Genomic DNA, 21,410 nt, shown 5'->3' on the forward strand with positions numbered 1-21,410 from the left:
AGTCAAGCGTTGGGAATAAAATAAACCTGTTGACCCTCAAATATCTCAATGACCCATTTTCACCTGAATCATACCCCTCTATATCAATCACTTTCTAAGCTATCTTTATCCAGAGTATTATTGAACTTTATATTCCCAGATCATAGAGCCAACAAGAAACTTCTTTATTGTATCAATAGTCTGACCGCTATTAAACTTCTGACCATTTAAAATTTTATCCTAAACATAATACAAACCTTCGACCATTAATAGGAAACTCATCCTTAGGAGGGAAGACGTTTCTAAAACCATTCTGGCTGGTTTACTAACCCGGGAAATATCAATACACTTTAGTCTTGGAGAAGAGAAAAAGTGGTAACTCTGAAAACCTACTAACAACTTGAGCATGAATATGTTGCCGGTGTTGGGCTATGTCCATAAAGGACTCTGGAAGGCAATTATGGAAAAAGTACCTGTAAGGATATGGTGTCTAAATGTATGGTCATTATGAGAAATGGGTTGCAAATATCTCATCCTTCCTCCTTATACTGAGATACTTTAATACAAAACTTGTCAGTCAAGAAAAGTTACTTGGTCGTGAGTCTTGTCTGCATATAGCATTCTATCCAGCATATAACAGAGAGACTGTTTCACCCCAAAGAAGGGAAAAAGGAAGATGAGAGCGGCCAAACATTCTACCTTTCCTTCTAGACTTATGTAACATCCACTACCTTAGCTAAGATGCTACTTGTCCCACCAGGGAGCTAAGTTTGCAACTCCACTGGTTGAGTAGCTATCGTAGAACCAAGAATCTGTGGAATAACTTCCATGGCAATAAAGATTGTCTTTCATATCAGACTCTTACCTTCAGGACTAGCACCACTGACAGATTCTTCCTGAAGGTTAGGGTAGATTTGATAACCCTGTCTTCAGGATGGTACTTCTGATATCTCCTTGGATCATTTAGAATGAAAATGGATGACTCAGAAGAAGCAATGTTTTTGGATATCTTCATCTATAACCCTTCTGTGCAGGTAAATCTTTGATGCTCCACAAGGGGATCCGATATTCTTAAGAATTGTTGTAGTGTTCTCACAGGAAGGAGTCATCCAACGTCCTATTACACCCCACTAGTATGGAGGAGATGGAGAAAGATATGAGATTAGAATTCAGCCATGCTAGAAGCTGACTATTGGACACAAACTCCACAACAATGGAGAGAAAAGCCTTCCTCCATTGAGGAATACTCATGACATATGTCATGCGGTAAACCCAGCGAAAGGCTGAGACTGAGGCTCATGAGTACTCTACAGGTCAAATCCTATCTAAAGCCCAGTCAAGGGTACAGGAGGGTCTACTTGAGAGACCTGAGGACTCAAGAAACATCCACAAGGATGATTGTGGGCGTATAAGGTCGTGCACGTGAGCCGTTTTGCTCATTGATGATCAAGATCTTAGACGACTGCCTTTATGTTTGTAAAGTTTGTATCCGTGGAGACCTTGTGCTTACAAGTGAAAGGTAACACAGTCAGACCACACATGTAGAGATCTTGTGTGTGAGCGTGAAAAGGCAGTATTGTCGGAAACTATATGAATGGACACATTGCTCATACACGTGAGAGACAGCACAGTCAAAGACCTTAAGTGTGGAATTCTGTAGCACATACAGTACTTGTCGTGTCCTGGCACGCTTACACGTAAAAGGCAATATTGTATAGAAATGACCATACACAGAACTTGTGAGCATAAAAGCTAGGAACTTGGAGACCATATTAAGTATGGAAACCTGTTGCGTGTGGAATTCTGTTGCATACCCGTGTAAAGTCCTTGAACGCATATTCATGAGGGGCAGTAGGGTAAAAGACCATATGTAAAGCCTATGTGCATGAAACTCAGGTGACTGTAGAAGGTTGTACGTTCCCTAGAAGCATGGAGACCTTGTGCTTGGATTCTCATGGGGACTGCCTTCATAATGATACAAGGAGGAGCAATGCATACCGATGTTCCTTACTGTTAAAGGACAACTCTCAGCACATGCCTATTCCCTCTCTCTCCCCAAAAGAGAGAGAGAGTATAATAGTCCAGGATGGGGAAAAGGCAGGCAAAGCCCTTTCCTTCCAACCAGCAGCAAGTTCTTGGTACAGCAGTCTCTACCATGGGGACAGAAATGGCAGGAGTTACACATACAGTTCGTAAATCCTATCTATCGGACTTCCTAATTTATTCAATTATGTCTTCTACTCGTTCTTCTTTATAAGTTGCAACAAAGATGAATAGGGGACAAGGAAGAACCGTATGTTCATCTTATTTTTCAATAAAACCCAACATCATATGGACATAAAATAACACTAAAGATGACTTAAAAGTAAAACTATAGCATAGAACATCAGTATGTGACCACTTCAGAATAAAGGTACACTGACTTAGGTATGATTCATGTTTTCACAAATTACTTTAAAAGTTTGTGAGAAAAGCCAAGTAACAAGAAAAATAATTAGGATCACAATAGAGATGAAAAAATCAAGATCATAGAAAAGTACTGTATGAGAATTTAAGATCCCTAAGTTTAATTGTTCTCCAAACAAGAACATCTAATCTTCCCTGTCCTCACCACCACCCTCAGAGGCTATGCTTCCAGCAAGGTAAAATGTGGTTAAATTTTTAAGTCATTTCACCTAATTGCTGTTTTTATGTACAGTATTGTTCTTTTGTAGTTTAGTACAGTAATTACTAGATTCTAAATTATTTCATACTATTCTATGAATTCATAATGTGCCATATAAAGATGACAAATTTATAAGTAATTTGTATTTTTCCTAACCATAAAATCCCGAGGTCTTTACTCGCTGATAACCAGCAGGTGTTTCTCTGGCAGCAGAAAGAGAACCGAGCAGACCTTCATCAGTGGGAGGAGCTCACCCAGCCACCTCGCCAATGCATAGTGGACAGGAGTGCAAACACTTATCAGGGAACCTGCACGAGGTTCACGAGCTGCCTTGTGCACTCCTGTAAGAGAAAGTGCCAGATCAGATGGAAAGAAGAAAGTCGAGGGGTCCTTGTCTGCAAACATCAGAAAAAGCTGGCTCTATCCTGTAGGGAGTAGAGGCCTGAGGCTATGACCCCGAAGGATTGCGTCTCATGAGACTCGTCTAGGCTCATTGCGCCCTAGGGGCATGGTGGTGAGAGGAAGGGATTGCAAGCGGTCGGTGAGCACCACTATCAGGGTAGTCCGAATAATTCAAATCTGAAGAGTTGGAGCGAGGCAAAGACAAGTCTGATGCTCATTTACTAGAAAGTCAAGGGGGAGACCACTCAAGAGAGGAAGCCCTTTCCTGTCGGTGAGAAGGGTGACCTTCCTCGTAGAGTGAAGGGACAGTGCAAACACTTTTCTCCTGCTGAGGGAACTCAGCTAGCTGGCCGAGATCAGCCGGTATATTCACTCTGGGAGGATTGCAAGCCTGGATGAGACTAAAGAAACACTGCCAGCAACTCCTCAGGTGGGCAACAAGTTGCGGAAGATGCTTCTGCTAAGGGCATGAGACATTCTGGAGGGACTCCACTCCGGAGGCTCTGAGGGGGAAGGCCGTTGCCAACCCCTGCAGAGGCACATGTGCGCTCCCGCTGTGCCCCTAACTTCAGCACGTCCAAAATACGTTCCTTGAGGGGGACCCGAAATCCCCAAAGGGGATGCAAGGCATCAAACGAGAGGTTCCCCTTCGGCGGAAGGTTGTCCAGGGGTCAAAGGGACATGACTCTAACTCGTTCATCCTCTGGAGGAGACCGAACAAGCAGAGTCAGCGGGGTCAGACAAGAGGTCGCATTAAGGAGTCTGGATTTTTTCAACCTCGAGGATGACCCCGAGGAAGAAGAATCCCTTTTAGACTTCATCTTCCATTGTCTACTATACCCCTCACACTGGGAGGATGGCTACTCCTGACACTCCGTGCAAGGAGGCGCCCAAGTGCACGAGTGTCTTCGGCACCCAGGGCAATGAGGATCCATCTCCTACACTTGCGGCATGCAAGAGCGCCCTTCCATGCCAGGACAAACCAGCATCTTAAAAGTCCTCAAAAAACAATCACATCTAAAAAGAAAAGAAACACACCTGAAAAGAAAAAAAAAAAAAAGTGTTTATAGCCAGCCTTCAGGATTTACAGGAGAGAAATGGAATGTATGCACTCAACCGAGCCTAGATCAAAAGTGGATATACAATCTAGACAACTGTTGAGCGGGGGCGGTTGGTCTACCAACGGTACCACACCGCTAACTAGGAGGTTGTTTACCATGCGTAAATAGTTTATGGCTCATCTTCCAGCGAGCCGGAACAATGTATCCATAGTAAAAAGAAAATAATAGTTTGTATTTGTTTATGAACATATAAATTTTTTAAATAGAATAGATTACTTCATTTCCCTTAATTTCGTATGGGAAAAATTTGTTTGGTATACTGTACAGTATAGTACATACTATACGTAATTTTCAGTATAAGTCCTACCTTCTGGAACTACAGTCCTACCTTATCGATCTACTCAATGACTTACACCAGGACACTAATATATTATTCCATCTAAATTTGTTAAAATATTAAGAATTTACCCAGTATGTTAAATTACAATGGACTTCAGTTATACAATACTTACTTGTATCCGACTTTGTGAAGATCTGCGCTAATGGCAGAATTACCACAGCCTGCAATTAATATCTTGTCTTGAAGCTTTATGTATTTATGTAAAAGACCACATAATTCTGTATACTCTCCATACCTGAAAATAACAGAAATGAATCAGTTCACAAAAAAAAAAAAAAAAAAAAAAAAACAGAAAAAGAAGTTATTTTAACAGAATAGAATGAAAATCTAGTTAAAAATACCTTGTCTCTAACACTATGAATAAAAGCATACAGTACAATAGATATAAAATATGCATAATTTATCTTTGCAAACTATAAAATTAGAAATCCCTGTAACTAAATATCAACTTAAAAGTAGAGAGCATCTAGAATGAACTTTAGAATATTGTAAATAACTGATGAACAACAAAACGGAAGCAGAAGTACCTTCCAATGAAAGCAATCATAATACAAAAGGTTCTCATCTTACAAAGTTAATTTGTTCCAAGAAGCTGTTTGTAAGTCAAATTTTGTTAAATTTTGGCCTAAGGTAGGCCTAACCTGAATTCCATGCCTATGATTTCCAGCTACAAAAGTTAGCAAATAATCAGTTTTCATTTGAAATAGATATCAGGTTATTACAAATGTTGCTTTGCTTACTGTATTGAATGTCAATATTGTTTTATTATAGTTTTTCTTTATCTTTGTTATTTTCAGTTGGATTTGTGTTTGTATTTACGAATGTTTTAAGTTGAGGACCTTCTGTAATCACTGCACAATTTGCACATGGAAAAAATAATATTCACTAAATCAAAGATGGGAATGAAAAACAGGCATGTGATTTTTATAAAACACAACTAACAAACATATCTCTCTTATGTTCAGTCAAATTTATCTCAGGTTAAGTTGAAATAGTACGAACTCAGGCCTACATGGCTGAGGACTAGAAGCGTGAACTAGGAGATGATGAATGGAGAAGTATTAATTTAAAAACTCAGGATAGAGATGACTGGCAAAATCTAACCAAGGCCCTTTGCGTCAATAGGTGTAGGAGAGGATGATGATGATGATTGCATACTCATAACATCCCAAAGATTACCCAATTCCTTAAGACCATCAATAGAACGCAAAAGGCATGGAATGAAAATGGCATGAAAAGATTTGGTTAACCGCTTCCTTCCTATTGTACAGTAGAAGTTGATAAAATTGAAACATACAAAGTTAAATAGTCGTAACTGTACATTATATGTCATTACAGTTCAAATAATGTAGTTAAAGTAATATAAACTAGGAATCTGTGTCCCCATAAGTAATGTAATTCCTGGTTCTTTGATGCTCACACAGCTCTAAACCATCCATGGGCATACAACTTAGGCAGGTGCCAAGCACTGATACCATTTACGATGATTGCTTTTCTTCTTACATATTTACAAATTTATCATGAACCACGCCCACACAATCGCCTGAAATAGAGTGCAAATATTAATGGAAAACCATATTCTACCAACGGTCCATAGAAATAGACATACCTTAACCTAACCTTACCTATATAACTTATTCTTAGCATCAACAACATCTATTTCCTGACATTGCCAAAATAAAAAGTTAAAATTTTGACTTAACAATTACTTATTTCAGACCAAGTAAATAAAATTCAAACATGCATATATTCTTAAATATCATATGTAATGTTTACCATGAGCGTCTTGAGTTTATCAAATGTTTAAACATGAGAAAATAATAAATTCCACCAAGAATTATGAAATGCATGTAATACACGTCAGCCAACTGACGTCACAAGGACTTGTTTTGGGCGACCAACTAGCGTCATGAGGAGTTGATATGGACCACCCACTTACGTCCAAAAGGAATCGCTAAAGACAACGATCTAGTTTTCATATATCATAAGCTTATTTCATATTTATAAGTTTGCTATAAACAGGCAAGGGATAAAGTTGTCATTTGCCGACATTCAATGATGGATGTCGAATGCTGAACATTATCTATAAGAATATTGGCTAAAAAAGTTACAATTTCGGGGAAAGGAAAACCCATTAGAGTAACTTCCCTCCTTTATTGGCCTGATGGGGTGCACACAGAAAATATTCAAAACTCTTGGCCAGAAGTGGGCTGGTAGGGGGGGCATACTTAATCATTAATTGATAAAAAAAAAAAATGTACAAACGCATGCAAAGGAGATCTAAAGCCACCGTTTTTCAAATCAATCGGTAGGAAGTGGGTCAGAGACGGAGTAAAATGTATAAACACATACACAAGAGAAAAAACGACAGGTAAAATCACATGGAACTTAGAAAAAACATAAATTTCCCTAGAAAATGTTGCCCCATCCGGAACTACAATAGTAACAAATAATGTGCATATGTGTAGCCACTATCTTGAGGAATTATGGATAACAACTGGAACATGACTTAGAATTACACTATTTCCATGTATTTGACCTGCTAAGTATAGTATAGTGTACCCTTAGCTGATATTGTTAGTCTGTTGGGATAGACTGAAAAACATATTTAAAAGGGGAAACAAAAACAAGAACACCCCCTAACCTAAAGGGGCCCATACACGTTCAAAATGTTATTTTTATTAGTAAAATAAATTTTTTAATATACTTACCCGATAATCATGTAGCTGTCAACTCCGTTGCCCGACAGAATTCTATGGAGGGATACGCCAGCTATCACAATACTAGAAGGGGGTGTATTTACCAGCGCCACCTGTGGCCAGGTACTCAAGTACTTCTTGTTGACACCTCCTCAATTATTCCTCGGTCCACTGGTTCTCTATGGGGAGGAAGGGAGGGTCGATTAAATCATGATTATCGGGTAAGTATATTCAAAAATTTATTTTACTAATAAAAATAACATTTTTCAATATTAAACTTACCCGATAATCATGTAGCTGATTCACACCCAGGGGGGTGGGTGAAAAACCAGTGTACAAGACTAAAGGATAGCTAAGTATCCCGTATTTCATATAATCAGTTATCCACAATAACAATGAAATAATAAGTACCTGGTAAGGAAGTCGACTTGAACCGTTACTCTGCCTTTAATAAGATCGTCTTCCTTACTGAGCACAGCGTTCCTCTTGGGAGGCTGAATCAACTCAAAGGTGCTAAAGTATACAGGGCTGCAACCCATACTAAAGGACCTCATCACAACCTTTAACCTCGGCGCTTCTCAAGAAAGAATTGACCACCCACCAAATCAACAAGGATGTGGAAGGCTTCTTAGCCGACCGTACAACCCATAAAAAGTATTCAAGAGAAAGGTTAAAAGGTTATGGGATTATGGGAATGTAGTGGCTGAGCCCTCGCCTACTACTGCATTCGTTGCTACGAATGATCCCAGGGTGTAGCAGTACTCGTAAAGAGACTGGACATCTTTGAGATAGAATGATGCGAACACTGACTTGCTTCTCCAATAGGTTGCATCCATAACACTCTGCAGAGAATGGTTCTGTTTGAAGGTCACTGAAGTAGCCACAGCTCCCACTTCATGTGTCCTTACCTTCAGCAAAGCAAGGTCTTCTTCCTTCAGATGAGAATGTGTTTCTCTAATCAGAAGCCTGAATAGTAAGAAACTGAGTTCTTAGAACTTGGAAAAGAAGGTTTCTTGATAGCACACTATAAGGCTTCTGATTGTCCTTGTAAAGGTTAAGACCTTTTTAGATAGTACCTAAGAGCTCTAACTGGGCAAAGTACTCTCTTCAGATCATTCCCCACCAAGTTGGACAGGCTTGGGATCTCGAACGACTTAGGCCAAGGACGTGAAGGAAGTTCGTTTAGCAAAAACCGAGCTGCAAGGAACATGTAGCCGTTTCAGATGTGAAAACAATGATCCTGCTGAAGGCGTGGATCTCACTTACTCTTTTAGCTGTTGTCAAGTACACGAGGAAAAGAGTTTTTAATGTGAGGTCCTAAAAAGAGGCTGATTAGAGAGGTTCAAATCTTGATGACATAAGGAACCTTAGGACCACGTCTAGATTCCAGCCTGGAGTGGACAACCGACGTTCCTTTGAGGTCTCAAAAGACCTAGGGAGGTCCTGTAGATCTTTGTTGGTGGAAAGATCCAAGCCTCTGTGGCGGAAAACCGCTGCCAACATACTTCTGTAACCCTTGATCGTAGGAGCTGAAAGGGATCTTACTTTCCTTAGATATAACAGGAAGTCAGCAATCTGGGTTACAGTGGTACTGGTTGAGGAAACTGCATTGGTCTTGTACCAGCTACGGAAGACTTCCCCTTGAGACTGATAGATTCTGAGAGTGGATGTTCTCCTTGCTTTGGCAATCGCTCTGGCTGCCTCCTTCGAAAAGCCCCTAGCTCTTGAGAGTCTTTCGAAAGTCTGAAGGCAGTCAGACGAAGAGCGTGGAGGATTGGGTGTACCTTCTTTACGTGAGGTAGACTTAGAAGGTTCACTCCTAGAGGAAGAGTCCTGGGAATGTCGACCAGCCATTGCAGTACCTCTAAGAACCATTCTCTCGCGGACCAGAGCGGAGCCAACCAACGTCAGCCGTGTCCCTTTGTGAGAGGAGAACTTCTGAAGTACCCTGTTGACAATCTTGAACGGCGGGAATGCATACAGGTCGAGATGGAACCAATCCAGCAGAAAAGCATCCACGTGAACTGCTGCTGGGTCTGGAATCGGAGAACAATACAACAGGAGTCTCTAGGTTATCGAGGTAGTGAACAGATCTATGGTTGGCTGACCCCACAGGGCCCAAAGTCTGTTGCAAACATTCTTGAGAAGGGTCCACTCTGTGGGGATGACCTGACCCTTCCGTCTGAGGTGATCTGCCATGACATTCATACCGCCTTGAATGAACCTCGTTACCAGTTAGCTTTCGATCTTAAGACCAGATGAGTAGGTCCCTTGCGATCTAGAACAACTTCCACGAAAGAGTCCCTCCCTGCTTGAAGATGTAAGCCAGGGCTGTGGTGTTGTCAGAGTCCACCTCCACCACTTTGTTAAGCTGGAGGGACTTGAAGTTTATCAAGGCCAGAATAACCGCCAACAACTTCTTGCAAATGATGTGAAGTGTCCTTTGCTCCTGATTCCATGTTCCCGAGCATTCTTGTCCGTCCAAAGTCGCACCCCAGCCCGTGTCTGATGCGTCCGAGAGGAGACGGCGGTCGTGTTTCTGAACAGCCAAAGGTAGACTTCCTTGAGAAGAAAGCTGTTCTTACACCACGCGAGAGAAGACCTCCTCTCTTCGGAAACAGGAACTGAGACCGTCTCTAGCGTCATGTCCTTTATCCAGTGAGCAGCTAGATGATACTGAAGGGGGGGGAGGTGGAGTCTCCCTAACACGATGAACAGGGCCAGTGATGAAAGTGTCCCTGTTAGACTCATCCACTACCTGATTGAGCATCGGTTCCTTCTCAGCATGCTCTGGATGCATTCTAGGGCTTGGAAGATCCTTGGGGCCGACGGAAAAGTCCGAAAAGCTCGACTCTGAAGATCCATACCCAAGGAGACAATGGTCTGGGATGGAACGAGCTGAGACTCCTCAAAATTGACCAGGAGGCCCAGTTCCTTGGTCAGATCCATAGTCCATTTGAAAATCTCCAGACAGCGACGACTTGTGGGAGCTCTTAAAAGCCAGTCGTCTGACGGAGCCGGACACAAGATCATGATACTGCTGCACAGTCTGTGAACTGTCAATCATGGGCAAGCGAGGAAGTACAGTGACAACCCGAATCTGTCTAGACTGTCTGGGTCGTACAGACAACTCCTTATCGGGTTGCTGAGGTTGCCGCACTGCGTCACAACAAGTCACTTCTGTTGGTTGTTGAACGTCTTCCCCGTGACACATTGACTCCGTAAACAAAAAATCCTCTAACAAGGACTAAGCTTGGACTGCATGACATGCAACACAGCTCAAGGTCTATGGGAGCAGGTGTGGTAACAGACGGGATTAGCGACTGAAGTGGAACCATTACCTTCCCTGGAAGCATGTTATGCTTAAATAAAAGTCCATAAGAGGTTATGCAGCTAAAGGCTCCCTCCAAATGACAGAGTCCTCAAGGGAATATCAGAAGGAGGGAGAAAAGAACTTTCTCATCTACAGGGACCATATCCTAGAAAAGCAAAGTTCTCTCAGTGAGGGTTCACTGGTGCAAAAGCAGCAGACTAGAAGGCAACGTTATGAAACTGCTTGACAGTCTAGTGAGTTGGCAACAACCAAAGATGTGTGACTGAGAAGCATGCGGTAAGGTAAGCAGAGCATGTTGTATGCAGAGTATGCTGTATGCAGAGCATGCTGTATGAAGAGCATGTTGTATGCAGAGCATGCTGAATGCAGAGCATGCTGAATGCAGAGCATGTTGTATGTAGAGCATGCTGAATGCAGAGCATGCTGTATGCAGAGCATGTTGTATGCAGAGCATGCTGTATGCAGAGCATGCTGTATGCAGAGCATGTAGTAAGCAGAGCCTGCTGTAAGCAGAGCCTGCTGTAAGGAAAGCAGAGCGTGTGCATGGCGTTTAACATTTCTCAGAAATTCCATGACCAGTGCTAGAGTGCTTTATGCATGCTTGCATGGGGTTTTAAGATCAACATAATATTTACCTTACATTCATAACTCATGATTCAGATTTTTGCCATATTTGCGATCTTGTTAAAAATATATTGCAAGGAATACAAATATATTTTTATAAGTAATACAAATAACCTCCATTATCATATGGTTTGAAAATGGAGGTAAGGTATGCTGAACAGCAGAGTCAGAACGAGCTGGAACAACAATAGTTGTGGTTTCCTCTTCAAGACTCTGTTGAGGGAACACCTGAGGCTCAGTCTGCAAAGGCTGAATAAAAGACAAGCAGAAGGAAGGCGCATGGGTGGAGGAGGCTGACTCCTAGCATGAGTGGTTGAACCCAAGGGTTGCGCTTGCTGAGCGGTTGGCGGAAGCGGAGTAGCAAGTTCCAGTTCCTGTGGTGTGAGCGGAGCGCGATGAGGAAGAGGCTGCGCAGAACAAGGTAAATGTCTCGCAAGCTGAGGCTCCTGAGGCGCAAGGCTAAGGTGTTGTGGAGCTTGCCTTGTGGAGGGTTGAGCTCGCTGCAGCGAGAGCTGAGGAGACTGACTCATGGACGGGAGAGGTTGTTGTACCTCAACCGATTGTTGCATCACTGGTGGAGCAGCAAGTGGAGGCGGAGGAAGAGAGGTATAATCCTCCTGATCCCATTGTAAAGGTTGCCTTAAGGAAGGCGGAGGCTGAACACCACTGGGAACAGCAAACTCAGCCCGTGGCTCAACATCGTACGCCTGGCAGGTGGTACTGCGATCAGGCGGAGCGAGCATAGGCGGAGGGAGTGTAGGCGGAGGCGGAGGCGCAACACTCTCAGCCCGACACTCACGCAACAAGTCCGAAAGCTGTGCTTGCATGGACTGTAGTAGAGTCCACAACATCGTACGCCTGGCAGGTGGTACTGCGATCAGGCGGAGCGAGCGTAGGCGGAGGGAGTGTAGGCGGAGGCGGAGGCGCAACACTCTCAGTCCGACACTCACGCATCAAGTCCGAAAGCTGTGCTTGCATGGACTGTAGTAGAGTCCACTTGGGGTCGGCAGAAACTACAGTAGGCTGAGGTAAAGCCTTAACAGTCGAGCTCTGTTGTGGCAGAACCTTACTCCTCTTAGGCGGAGTGCATAACAACTAATGACTGAGGAGAGTCAGAGCTAACCCAAGGACTGCATCCGGGTTGTTGAACTCTAACTTCGTACGTCTGGCATAGGTCTGGACTTAACGTTTAAGAGGTCTTGAGACCTGAGACCAGCGTTTTCTCCCCTAAATTTCTTCTGCAGACGAGCAAAATAAGGGCTCAATCGTCTGCGGGTGGGAGTGACGGTCTCGGTAAGACACGCCCACAACCACCGAGGATACTTCTGTGCGCCGATCAAGGCCTGCTGAACCCTTCTGCCCTTCGACATTGCTTCTCCCCTGGGCTTGGGAGCTTGCAAGAGGTCCCGGACTGGGAGGACGACTGGCGCGCACAGAAGTACCCTCACGCACAACACTGAACTTTGCGCTAATCACTTATCACTTTGATTTTCTGTTTGCACTTATTTCACTGAACTCGAAACTTTAAGTGGTTTGTACCTGAAACACGCAATTCTATCCTTTCTCAAAAGTTAGTAATTGCGAAAACAGAATTACAATGTAACAGAAAAATCTAATGAAAGATAAATAATTCAGTGGCAGGAAAGAGACTAAACACTAGATCACTCTAGAAACGTTTACCTTCTTCCCCTAAAGAGACTAGGGAGAAGAGCAAAAACGATAAACACGTTACTCGTACGCCTGGCAGGCTTGAATGAAACGTTTATCCTCTTTCTCCCTCCGTCTCTATCTCTCTCTCTCTCTCTCTCTCTCTCTCTCTCTCTCTCTCTCTCTTGACTTAGAACCTGAGAGAAGAGCCCAATCATATATATCGTAAAAACATATTATTGTTAAAGGAAAAAACTGAAATATTTCCCAAAATGAAAAGTTCCTTTATTAGGATCAAAACCATTAAGTTAAGAAAGAATGAACAAAACGCTAGACACGGTTACTCTTACTGCAACGTGAAACCGTGAACATTCTATCTCTATCGTAACGATAGAGTGCAAGTTGAACGTTCTGAACGTCAACAACTGCAGAGACAAAACAAAACGTTAGTTCAACTTTGAAAACAGTACGAGACTATCAAAGAAATTCTTTCAAACTCTGTGGCGGAAATAGCATAATATGTTAACAGGTAAAACCGAAATGACGGGCTCAATGTTAATTAACTTCGGTACCAAGAAAAGACCGCCTACTATTAGGAAGGTCGAATATAAACAAATAAAAATTAATTTTAATAAGTTTATAATAAAAGGAAGTTAATCGAAGAGGCCTATAAGAGGCGGAGAGATATAAAATAAATCTATAACTTTTGTTAAGCAAAATTAAGAAAGAGAGTCTATACTCTCTTAGACACCAACACTTCCGTCTAAGGGAAGGGTCGGCCATTGAAAGGTGAACGAGAGTTCATACTCTCTTCGTCACCATAATTAATCAAATTAATTCCAAAAGCTAACTAAGCTAATATAGAAGTTTCCAGTAAAGCGACAGCCGAAATCAAAGAGAAATACTTCACCAAAGTCGTGAAAATACTCCAAGAACATAAGCGTATCCCAGAACGTCTTGCCGGAAGCACGACAGAGGAATAATTGAGGAGGTGTCAACAAGAAGTACTTGAGTACCTGGCCACAGGTGGCGCTGGTAAATACACCCCCTTCTAGTATTGTGATAGCTGGCGTATCCCTCCATAGAATTCTGTCGGGCAACGGAGTTGACAGCTACATGATTATCGGGTAAGTTTAATATTGAAAAATGTTATTTTTATTAATAAAATAAATTTTTGAATATACTTACCCGATAATCATGTAGCTGTCAACTCCGTTGCCCGACAGAATTCTATGGAGGGATACGCCAGCTATCACAATACTAGAAGGGGGTGTATTTACCAGCGCCACCTGTGGCCAGGTACTCAAGTACTTCTTGTTGACACCTCCTCAATTATTCCTCGGTCCACTGGTTCTCTATGGGGAGGAAGGGAGGGTCGATTAAATCATGATTATCGGGTAAGTATATTCAAAAATTTATTTTATTAATAAAAATAACATTTTTCAATATTAAACTTACCCGATAATCATGTAGCTGATTCACACCCAGGGGGGTGGGTGAAAACCAGTGTACAAGATTAAAGGATAGCTAAGTATCCCATATTTCATATAATCAGTTATCCACAATAACAATGAAATAATAAGTACCTGGTAAGGAAGTCGACTTGAACCGTTACTCTGCCTTTAATAAGATCGTCTTCCTTACTGAGCGCAGCGTTCCTCTTGGGAGGCTGAATCAACTCAAAGGTGCTAAAGTATACAGGGCTGCAACCCATACTAAAGGACCTCATCACAACCTTTAACCTTGGCGCTTCTCAAGAAAGAATTGACCACCCGCCAAATCAACAAGGATGTGGAAGGCTTCTTAGCCGACCGTACAACCCATAAAAAGTATTCAAGAGAAAGGTTAAAAAGTTATGGGATTATGGGAATGTAGTGGCTGAGCCCTCGCCTACTACTGCATTCGTTGCTACGAATAGACCCAGGGTGTAGCAGTACTCGTAAAGAGACTGGACATCTTTGAGATAGAATGATGCGAACACTGACTTGTTTCTCCAATAGGTTGCATCCATAACACTCTGCAGAGAACGGTTCTGTTTGAAGGCCACTGAAGTAGCCACAGCTCTCACTTCATGTGTCCTTACCTTCAGCAAAGCAAGGTCTTCTTCCTTCAGATGAGAATTTGCTTCTCTAATCAGAAGCCTGATGTAGTAAGAAACTGAGTTCTTAGACATTGGTAGAGAAGGCTTCTTGATAGCACACCATAAGGCTTCTGATTGTCCTCGTAATGGTTTTGATCTTTAGATAGTACTTAAGAGCTCTAACTGGGCAAAGTACTCTCTTCAGTTCGTTCCCCACCATGTTGGACAGGCTTGGGATCTCGAACGACTTAGGCCAAGGACGGGAAGGAAGCTCGTTTTTAGCCAAAAAACCGAGCTGTAAGGAACATGTAGCCGTTTCAGATGTGAAACCTATGTTCCTGCTGAAGGCGTGGATCTCACTTACTCTTTTACCTGTTGCTAAGCACACGAGGAAAAGAGTTTTTTAATGTGAGGTCCTTAAAAGAGGCTGATTGGAGCGGTTCAAATCCTGATGACATTAGGAACCTTAGGACCACGTCTAGATTCCATCCTGGAGTGGACAACCGACGTTCCTTTGAGGTCTCAAAAGACCTAAGGAGGTCCTGTAGATCTTTGTTGGAGGAAAGATCCAAGCCTCTGTGGCGGAAAACCGCTGCCAACAAACTTCTGTAACCCTTGATCGTAGGAGCTGATAGGGAGCTTACGTTCCTTAGATGTAACAGGAAGTCAGCAATCTGGGTTACATTGGTACTGGTTGAGGAAAACTGCATTGGCCTTGCACCAGCTTCGGAAGACTTCCCATAAAGACTGATAGACTCTGAGAGTGGATGTCGTCCTTGCTCTGGCAATCGCTCTGGCTGCCTCCTTCGAAAAGCCTCTAGCTCTTGAGAGTCTTTCGATAGTCTGAAGGCAGCCAGACGAAGAGCGTGGAGGTTGGGTGTACCTTCTTTACGTGAGGTTGACGCAGAAGGTCCACTCTAGGAGGAAGAGTCCTGGGAACGTCGACCAGCCATTGCAGTACCTCAGTGAACCATTCTCTCGCGGGCCAGAGGGGAGCAACCAACGTCAGCCGTGTCCCTTTGTGAGAGGCGAACTTCTGAAGTACCCTGTTGACAATCTTGAACGGCGGGAATGCATACAGGTTGAGATGGGACCAATCCAGCAGAAAGGCATCCACGCGAACTGCTGCTGGGTCTGGAATCGGAGAACAATACAAGAGGAGCCTCTTGGTCATCGAGGTAGCGAATAGATCTATGGTTGGCTGACCCCACAGGGCCCAAAGTCTGCTGCAAACATTCTTGTGAAGGGTCCACTCTGTGGGGAAGACCTGACCCTTCCGGCTGAGGCGATCTGCCATGACATTCATATCGCCCTGAATGAGCCTCGTTACCAGCGTGAGCTTTCGATCTTTTGACCAAATGAGGAGGTCCCTTGCGATCTCGAACAACTTCCTCGAATGAGTCCCTCCCTGCTTGGAGATGTAAGCCAAGGCTGTGGTGTAGTCGGAGTTCACCTCCACCACCTTGTTAAGCTGGAGGGACTTGAAGTTTATCAAGGCCAAATGAACTGCCAACAACTCCTTGCAATAGATGTGAAGTGTCCTTTGCTCCTGATTCCATGTTCCCGAGCATTCCTGTCCGTCCAGTGTCGCACCCCAGCCCGTGTCCGATGCGTCCGAGAAGAGACGGTGGTCGGAGGACTGAACAGCCAATGGTAGACCTTCCTTGAGAAGAATGCTGTTCTTCCACCACGTTAGAGTAGACCTCATCTCTTCGGAAACAGGAACTGAGCCCGTCTCTAGCGTCATGTCCTTTATCCAGTGAGCAGCTAGATGATACTGAAGGGGGCGGAGGTGGAGTCTCCCTAACTCGATGAACAGGGCCAGCGATGAAAGTGTCCCTGTTAGACTCATCCACTGCCTGACTAAGCATCGGTTCCTTCTCAGCATGCTCTGGATGCATTCTAGGGCTTGGAAGATCCTTGGGGCCGACGGACAAGTCCGAAAAGCTCGACTCTGAAGATCCATACCCAAGGAGACAATGGTCTGGGATGGAACGAGCTGAGACTCCTCAAAATTGACCAGGAGGCCCAGTTCCTTGGTCAGATCCATAGCCCATTTGAAAATCTCCAGACAGCGACGACTTGAGGGAGCTCTTAAAAGCCAGTCGTCTGACGGAGCCGGACACAAGATCATGATACTGCTGCACAGTCTGTAAACTGTCAATCATGGGCAAGCGAGGAAGTACAGTGACAACCCGAATCTGTCTAGACTGTCTGGGTCGTACAGACAACTCCTTATCGGGTTGCTGAGGTTGCCCACTGCGTCACAACAAGTCCCTTCTGTTGGTTGTTGAACGTCTTCCCCGTGACACATTGACTCCGTAAACAAAAAATCCTCTAACAAGGACTAAGCTTGGACTGCATGTCATGCAACACAGCTCAAGGTCTATGGGAGCAGGTGTGGTAACAGACGGGATTAGCGGCTGAAGTGTAACCATTACCTTCCCTGTAAGCATGTTATGCTTAAATAAAAGTCCATAAGAGGTTATGCAGCTAAAGGCTCCCTCCAAATGACAGAGTCCTCAAGGGAATATCAGAAGGAGGGAGAAAAGAACTTTCTCATCTACAGGGACCTTATCCTAGAAAAGCTAAGTTCTCTGAGTGAGGGTTCACTGGTGCAAAGCAGCAGACTAGAAGGCAACGTTATGAAACTGCTTGACAGTCTAGTGAGTTGGCAACAACCCAAGATGTGTTGAGAAGCATGCGGTAAGGTATGCAGAGCATGATGTATGCAGAGTATGCTGTATGCAGAGCATGCTGTATGTAGAGCATGTTGTATGCAGAGCATGCTGAATGCAGAGCATGCTGTATGCAGAGCATGTTGTATGCAGAGCATGCTGAATGCAGAGCATGCTGAATGCTGAGCATGTAGTAAGTAGAGCCTGCTGTAAGCAGAGCCTGCTGAAAGGAAAGCAGAGCCTGCTGAAAGGAAAGCAGAGCGTGTGCATGGCGTTTAACATTTCTCAGAAATTCCATGACCAGTGCTAGAGTGCTTTATGCATGCTTGCATGGGGTTTAAACCATGGTATGCTGAACAGCAGAGTCAGAACGAGCTGGAACAACAACAGAGGTTTCCTCAACTTGAGAGAAAACCTGAGGTTCAGACTGCATAGGCTGAACAACAGACGGAGCAGAAGGCAGGTGCAAGGGTGAAGGAGGTTGACTCCTAGCAAGAGTTGCACCCAAGGATTGCACCAGCTGAGCGGAGGACGGAGGCGGAGTAGTCCGTTCCTGTTCCTGAGAGATGAGTGGAGCATGAGAAGGTTGAGGCTGCGCAGAACAAGGTAAAGTTCTAGCAAGCTGAGGCTCCTGAGGCGCAAGTGCATGGTGTAGATGAGCTTGCCTAGATGAGGGTTGAACTTGGTGCAGCGCTGGTTGAGCAGACAGATCACGGAGGGGAGAGGTTGTTGTACCCCAACCGAGAGTTGCACCACTGGTGGAGCAGCAAGGGGAGGAGGAGGAAGAGTGTAACTCTCCTGATCCCAAAGCAAGGGTTGCCTTAAAGAAGGCTGAGGCTGAACAACACTGTGAACAGCAAACTCCGAAAGTGGTTCAACATCGTACGCCTGGCAGATGGTGCTGCGACCAGGCGGAGCAGGTGCAGGCTGGGCGAGCACAGGCGGAGCAGGTGCAGGCTGGGCGAGCACAGGTGCAGCGAGAACAGGTGGAGGGAGTGCAGGAGGTGCAACACTCTCAGCCCGACACTCACGCATCAAGTCCGAAAGCTGTGCTTGCATGGACTGTAGTAGAGTCCACAACATCATACGCCTGGCAGATGGTACTGTGATCAGGCGGAGCGAGTGTAGGAGGAGGGAGTGTAGGCGGAGGCGGAGGAGCAACACTCTCAGCCCGACACTCACTCATCAAGTCCGAAAGCTGTGCTTGCATGGACTGTAGTAGAGTCCACAACATCGTACGCCTGGCAGATGGTACTGTGATCAGGCGGAGCGAGTGTAGGAGGAGGGAGTGTAGGCGGAGGCGGAGGAGCAACACTCTCAGCCCGACACTCACTCATCAAGTCCGAAAGCTGTGCTTGCATGGACTGTAGTAGAGTTCACAACATCGTACGCCTGGCAGATGGTGCTGCGACCAGGCGGAGCAGGTGCAGGCTGGGCGAGCACAGGCGGAGCAGGTGCAGGCTGGGCGAGCACAGGTGCAGCGAGAACAGGTGGAGGGAGTGCAGGCGGTGCAACACTCTCAGCCCGACACTCACGCATCAAGACCGAAAGTTGTGACTGTATGGACTGCAGTAGAGTTAACTTGGGGTCGGCAGACACTAAGTTCTGCTGAGGTAAAGCCTTAACAGCAGAGATCTGTTGTGGCAGAACCTTACTCCTCTTAGTCGGAGTGTAATCAACTGATGACTGAGGAGAGTCAGAGCTAACCCAATGACTGCATTCGGGTTGTGAACTTTAACTTCGTACGTCTGGCATAGGTCTGGACTTAACGTATAAGAAGTCTTGAGACCTGAGACCAGCGTTACTCTGCCTTTATTTTCTCCCCTAATCTCTTCTGCAGACGAGCAAAATAAGGGCTCAATCGTCTGCGGGTGGGAGTGACGGTCTCGGTAAGACACGCCCACAACCACCGAGAATACTTCTGTGCGCCGATCAAGGCCTGCTGAACCCTTATGCCCTTCGACATTGCTTCTCCCCTGGGCTTGGGAGCTTGCAAGAGGTCCCGGACTGGGAGGACGACTGGCGCGCACAAAAGTACCCTCACGCACTAATCACTTATCACTTTGATTTCTGTTTGCACTTATTTCACTGAACTCGAAACTTTAAGTGGTTTGTACCTGAAATACGCAATTCTATCCTTTCTCAAAGTTAGTAATTGCGAAAACAGAATTACAATGTAACAGAAAAATCTAATGAAAGATAAATCAGTGGTTGGAAAGAGACTAAACACTAGATCACTCTAGAAACGTTTAGTTTCTTCCCCTAAAGAGACTAGGGAGAAGAGCAAAAAAAACGATAACGACGTTACTCGTACGCCTGGCAGGCTTGAATGAAACGTTTATCCTCTTTCTCCCTCCGTCTCTATCTCTCTCTCTCTCTCTCTCTCTTGACTTAGAACCTGAGAGAAGAGCCCAATCATATATATCGTTAAAACATATTATTGTTAAAGGAAAAAAACTGAAAAGTTCCTTTATTAGGATCAAAACCATTAAGTTAAGAAAGAATGAACAAAACGCTAGACACGGTTACTCTTACTGCAACGTGAAACCGTGAACATTCTTTCTCTATCGTAACGATAGAGTGCAAGTTGAACGTTCTGAACGTCAACAACTGCAGAGACAAAACAAAACGTTAGTTCAGCTTTGAAAACAGTACGAGACTGTCAAAGAAAATCTTTCAAACTCTGTGGCGGAAATAGCATAATATGTTAACAGGTAAAACCGAAATGACGGGCTCAAAGTTTATTAACTTCGGTAAAAGACCGCCTACTATTAGGAAGGTCGAATATAAACAAATATAAAAATCAATTTTAATGAGTTTATAATAAAAGGAAGTTAATCGAAGAGGCCTATAAGAGGCGGAGAGATATAAAATAAATCTATAACTTTTGTTAAGCAAAATTAAGAAAGAGAGTCTATACTCTCTTAGACACCAACACTTCCGTCTAAGGGAAGGGTCGGCCATTGAAAGGTGAACGAGAGTTCATACTCTCTCGTCACCAAAATTAATCAAATTAATTCCAAAAGCTAACTAAGCTAATATAGAAGTTTTCCAGTAAAGCGACAGCCGAAATCAAAGAGAAATACTTCACCAAAGTCGTGAAAATACTCCAAGAACATAAGCGTATCCCAGAACGTCTTGCCGGAAGCACGACAGAGGAATAATTGAGGAGGTGTCAACAAGAAGTACTTGAGTACCTGGCCACAGGTGGCGCTGGTAAATACACCCCCTTCTAGTATTGTGATAGCTGGCGTATCCCTCCATAGAATTCTGTCGGGCAACGGAGTTGACAGCTACATGATTATCGGGTAAGTTTAATATTGAAAAAAAAGCGTCATTTTGATGCAAAATTTGCGTGTGTAGGACGTTTTGACATCAAAACGTCCTACACACACTCAAATTTTGCATTTTTTGAACGTGTATGGGCCCCTTAAGATTCCACACCTAACCTAACCTAAGATTTGTATATTGGTAATAATAAATCCCACCAAAATCTGGTACCAAATAGTAATACAATAAGAGAAACTACAGCATTTTCAATGGAGTACCAAGATCAATGGGTGGAGCCACTGCACATTGTGGCAAAAATTATCAGTGTGCAAAGAGGTGGAGTTTAATAGAATAGGAACGAATATACAAAGTAACAGGAGTTAGTCTCTGTATCACTGTGAAGATAAACAAACAATTTAAAAAAACATTTTATTTAATGTAAGTTAATTATATTTTCTCACTTATTACGTAATTTTACCAATGTATTGATAAGAAGTGATTTTTAACCTATTTTACTAGATAAAATTATAAATAACAAAAGTGCTGGGTGGGATCCCATCATAAAATATTA

General features: G+C 43.8%; 1 protein-coding gene across 2 annotated transcripts in view; it reads right to left on the bottom strand.

The window, feature by feature from the left end:
• The window catches only part of LOC137621439 (eEF1A lysine and N-terminal methyltransferase), an 84,276-nt gene that overhangs the window by 40,213 nt on the left and 22,653 nt on the right, over window positions 1-21,410 (bottom strand). For both annotated transcript variants that reach the window (XM_068351737.1, XM_068351736.1), the window contains exon 2: window positions 4,620-4,742. Coding sequence is in view for 1 of the 2 variants with exons in the window: in XM_068351736.1 (XP_068207837.1) it covers window positions 4,620-4,742 (123 nt within the window). In the remaining variant the exon portion in view is untranslated. The remainder of the gene's footprint in view (window positions 1-4,619; window positions 4,743-21,410) is intronic.

This window comes from Palaemon carinicauda, chromosome 28 (assembly GCF_036898095.1).
Source record: "Palaemon carinicauda isolate YSFRI2023 chromosome 28, ASM3689809v2, whole genome shotgun sequence".
Taxonomy (NCBI): Eukaryota; Metazoa; Arthropoda; class Malacostraca; order Decapoda; family Palaemonidae; genus Palaemon; species Palaemon carinicauda.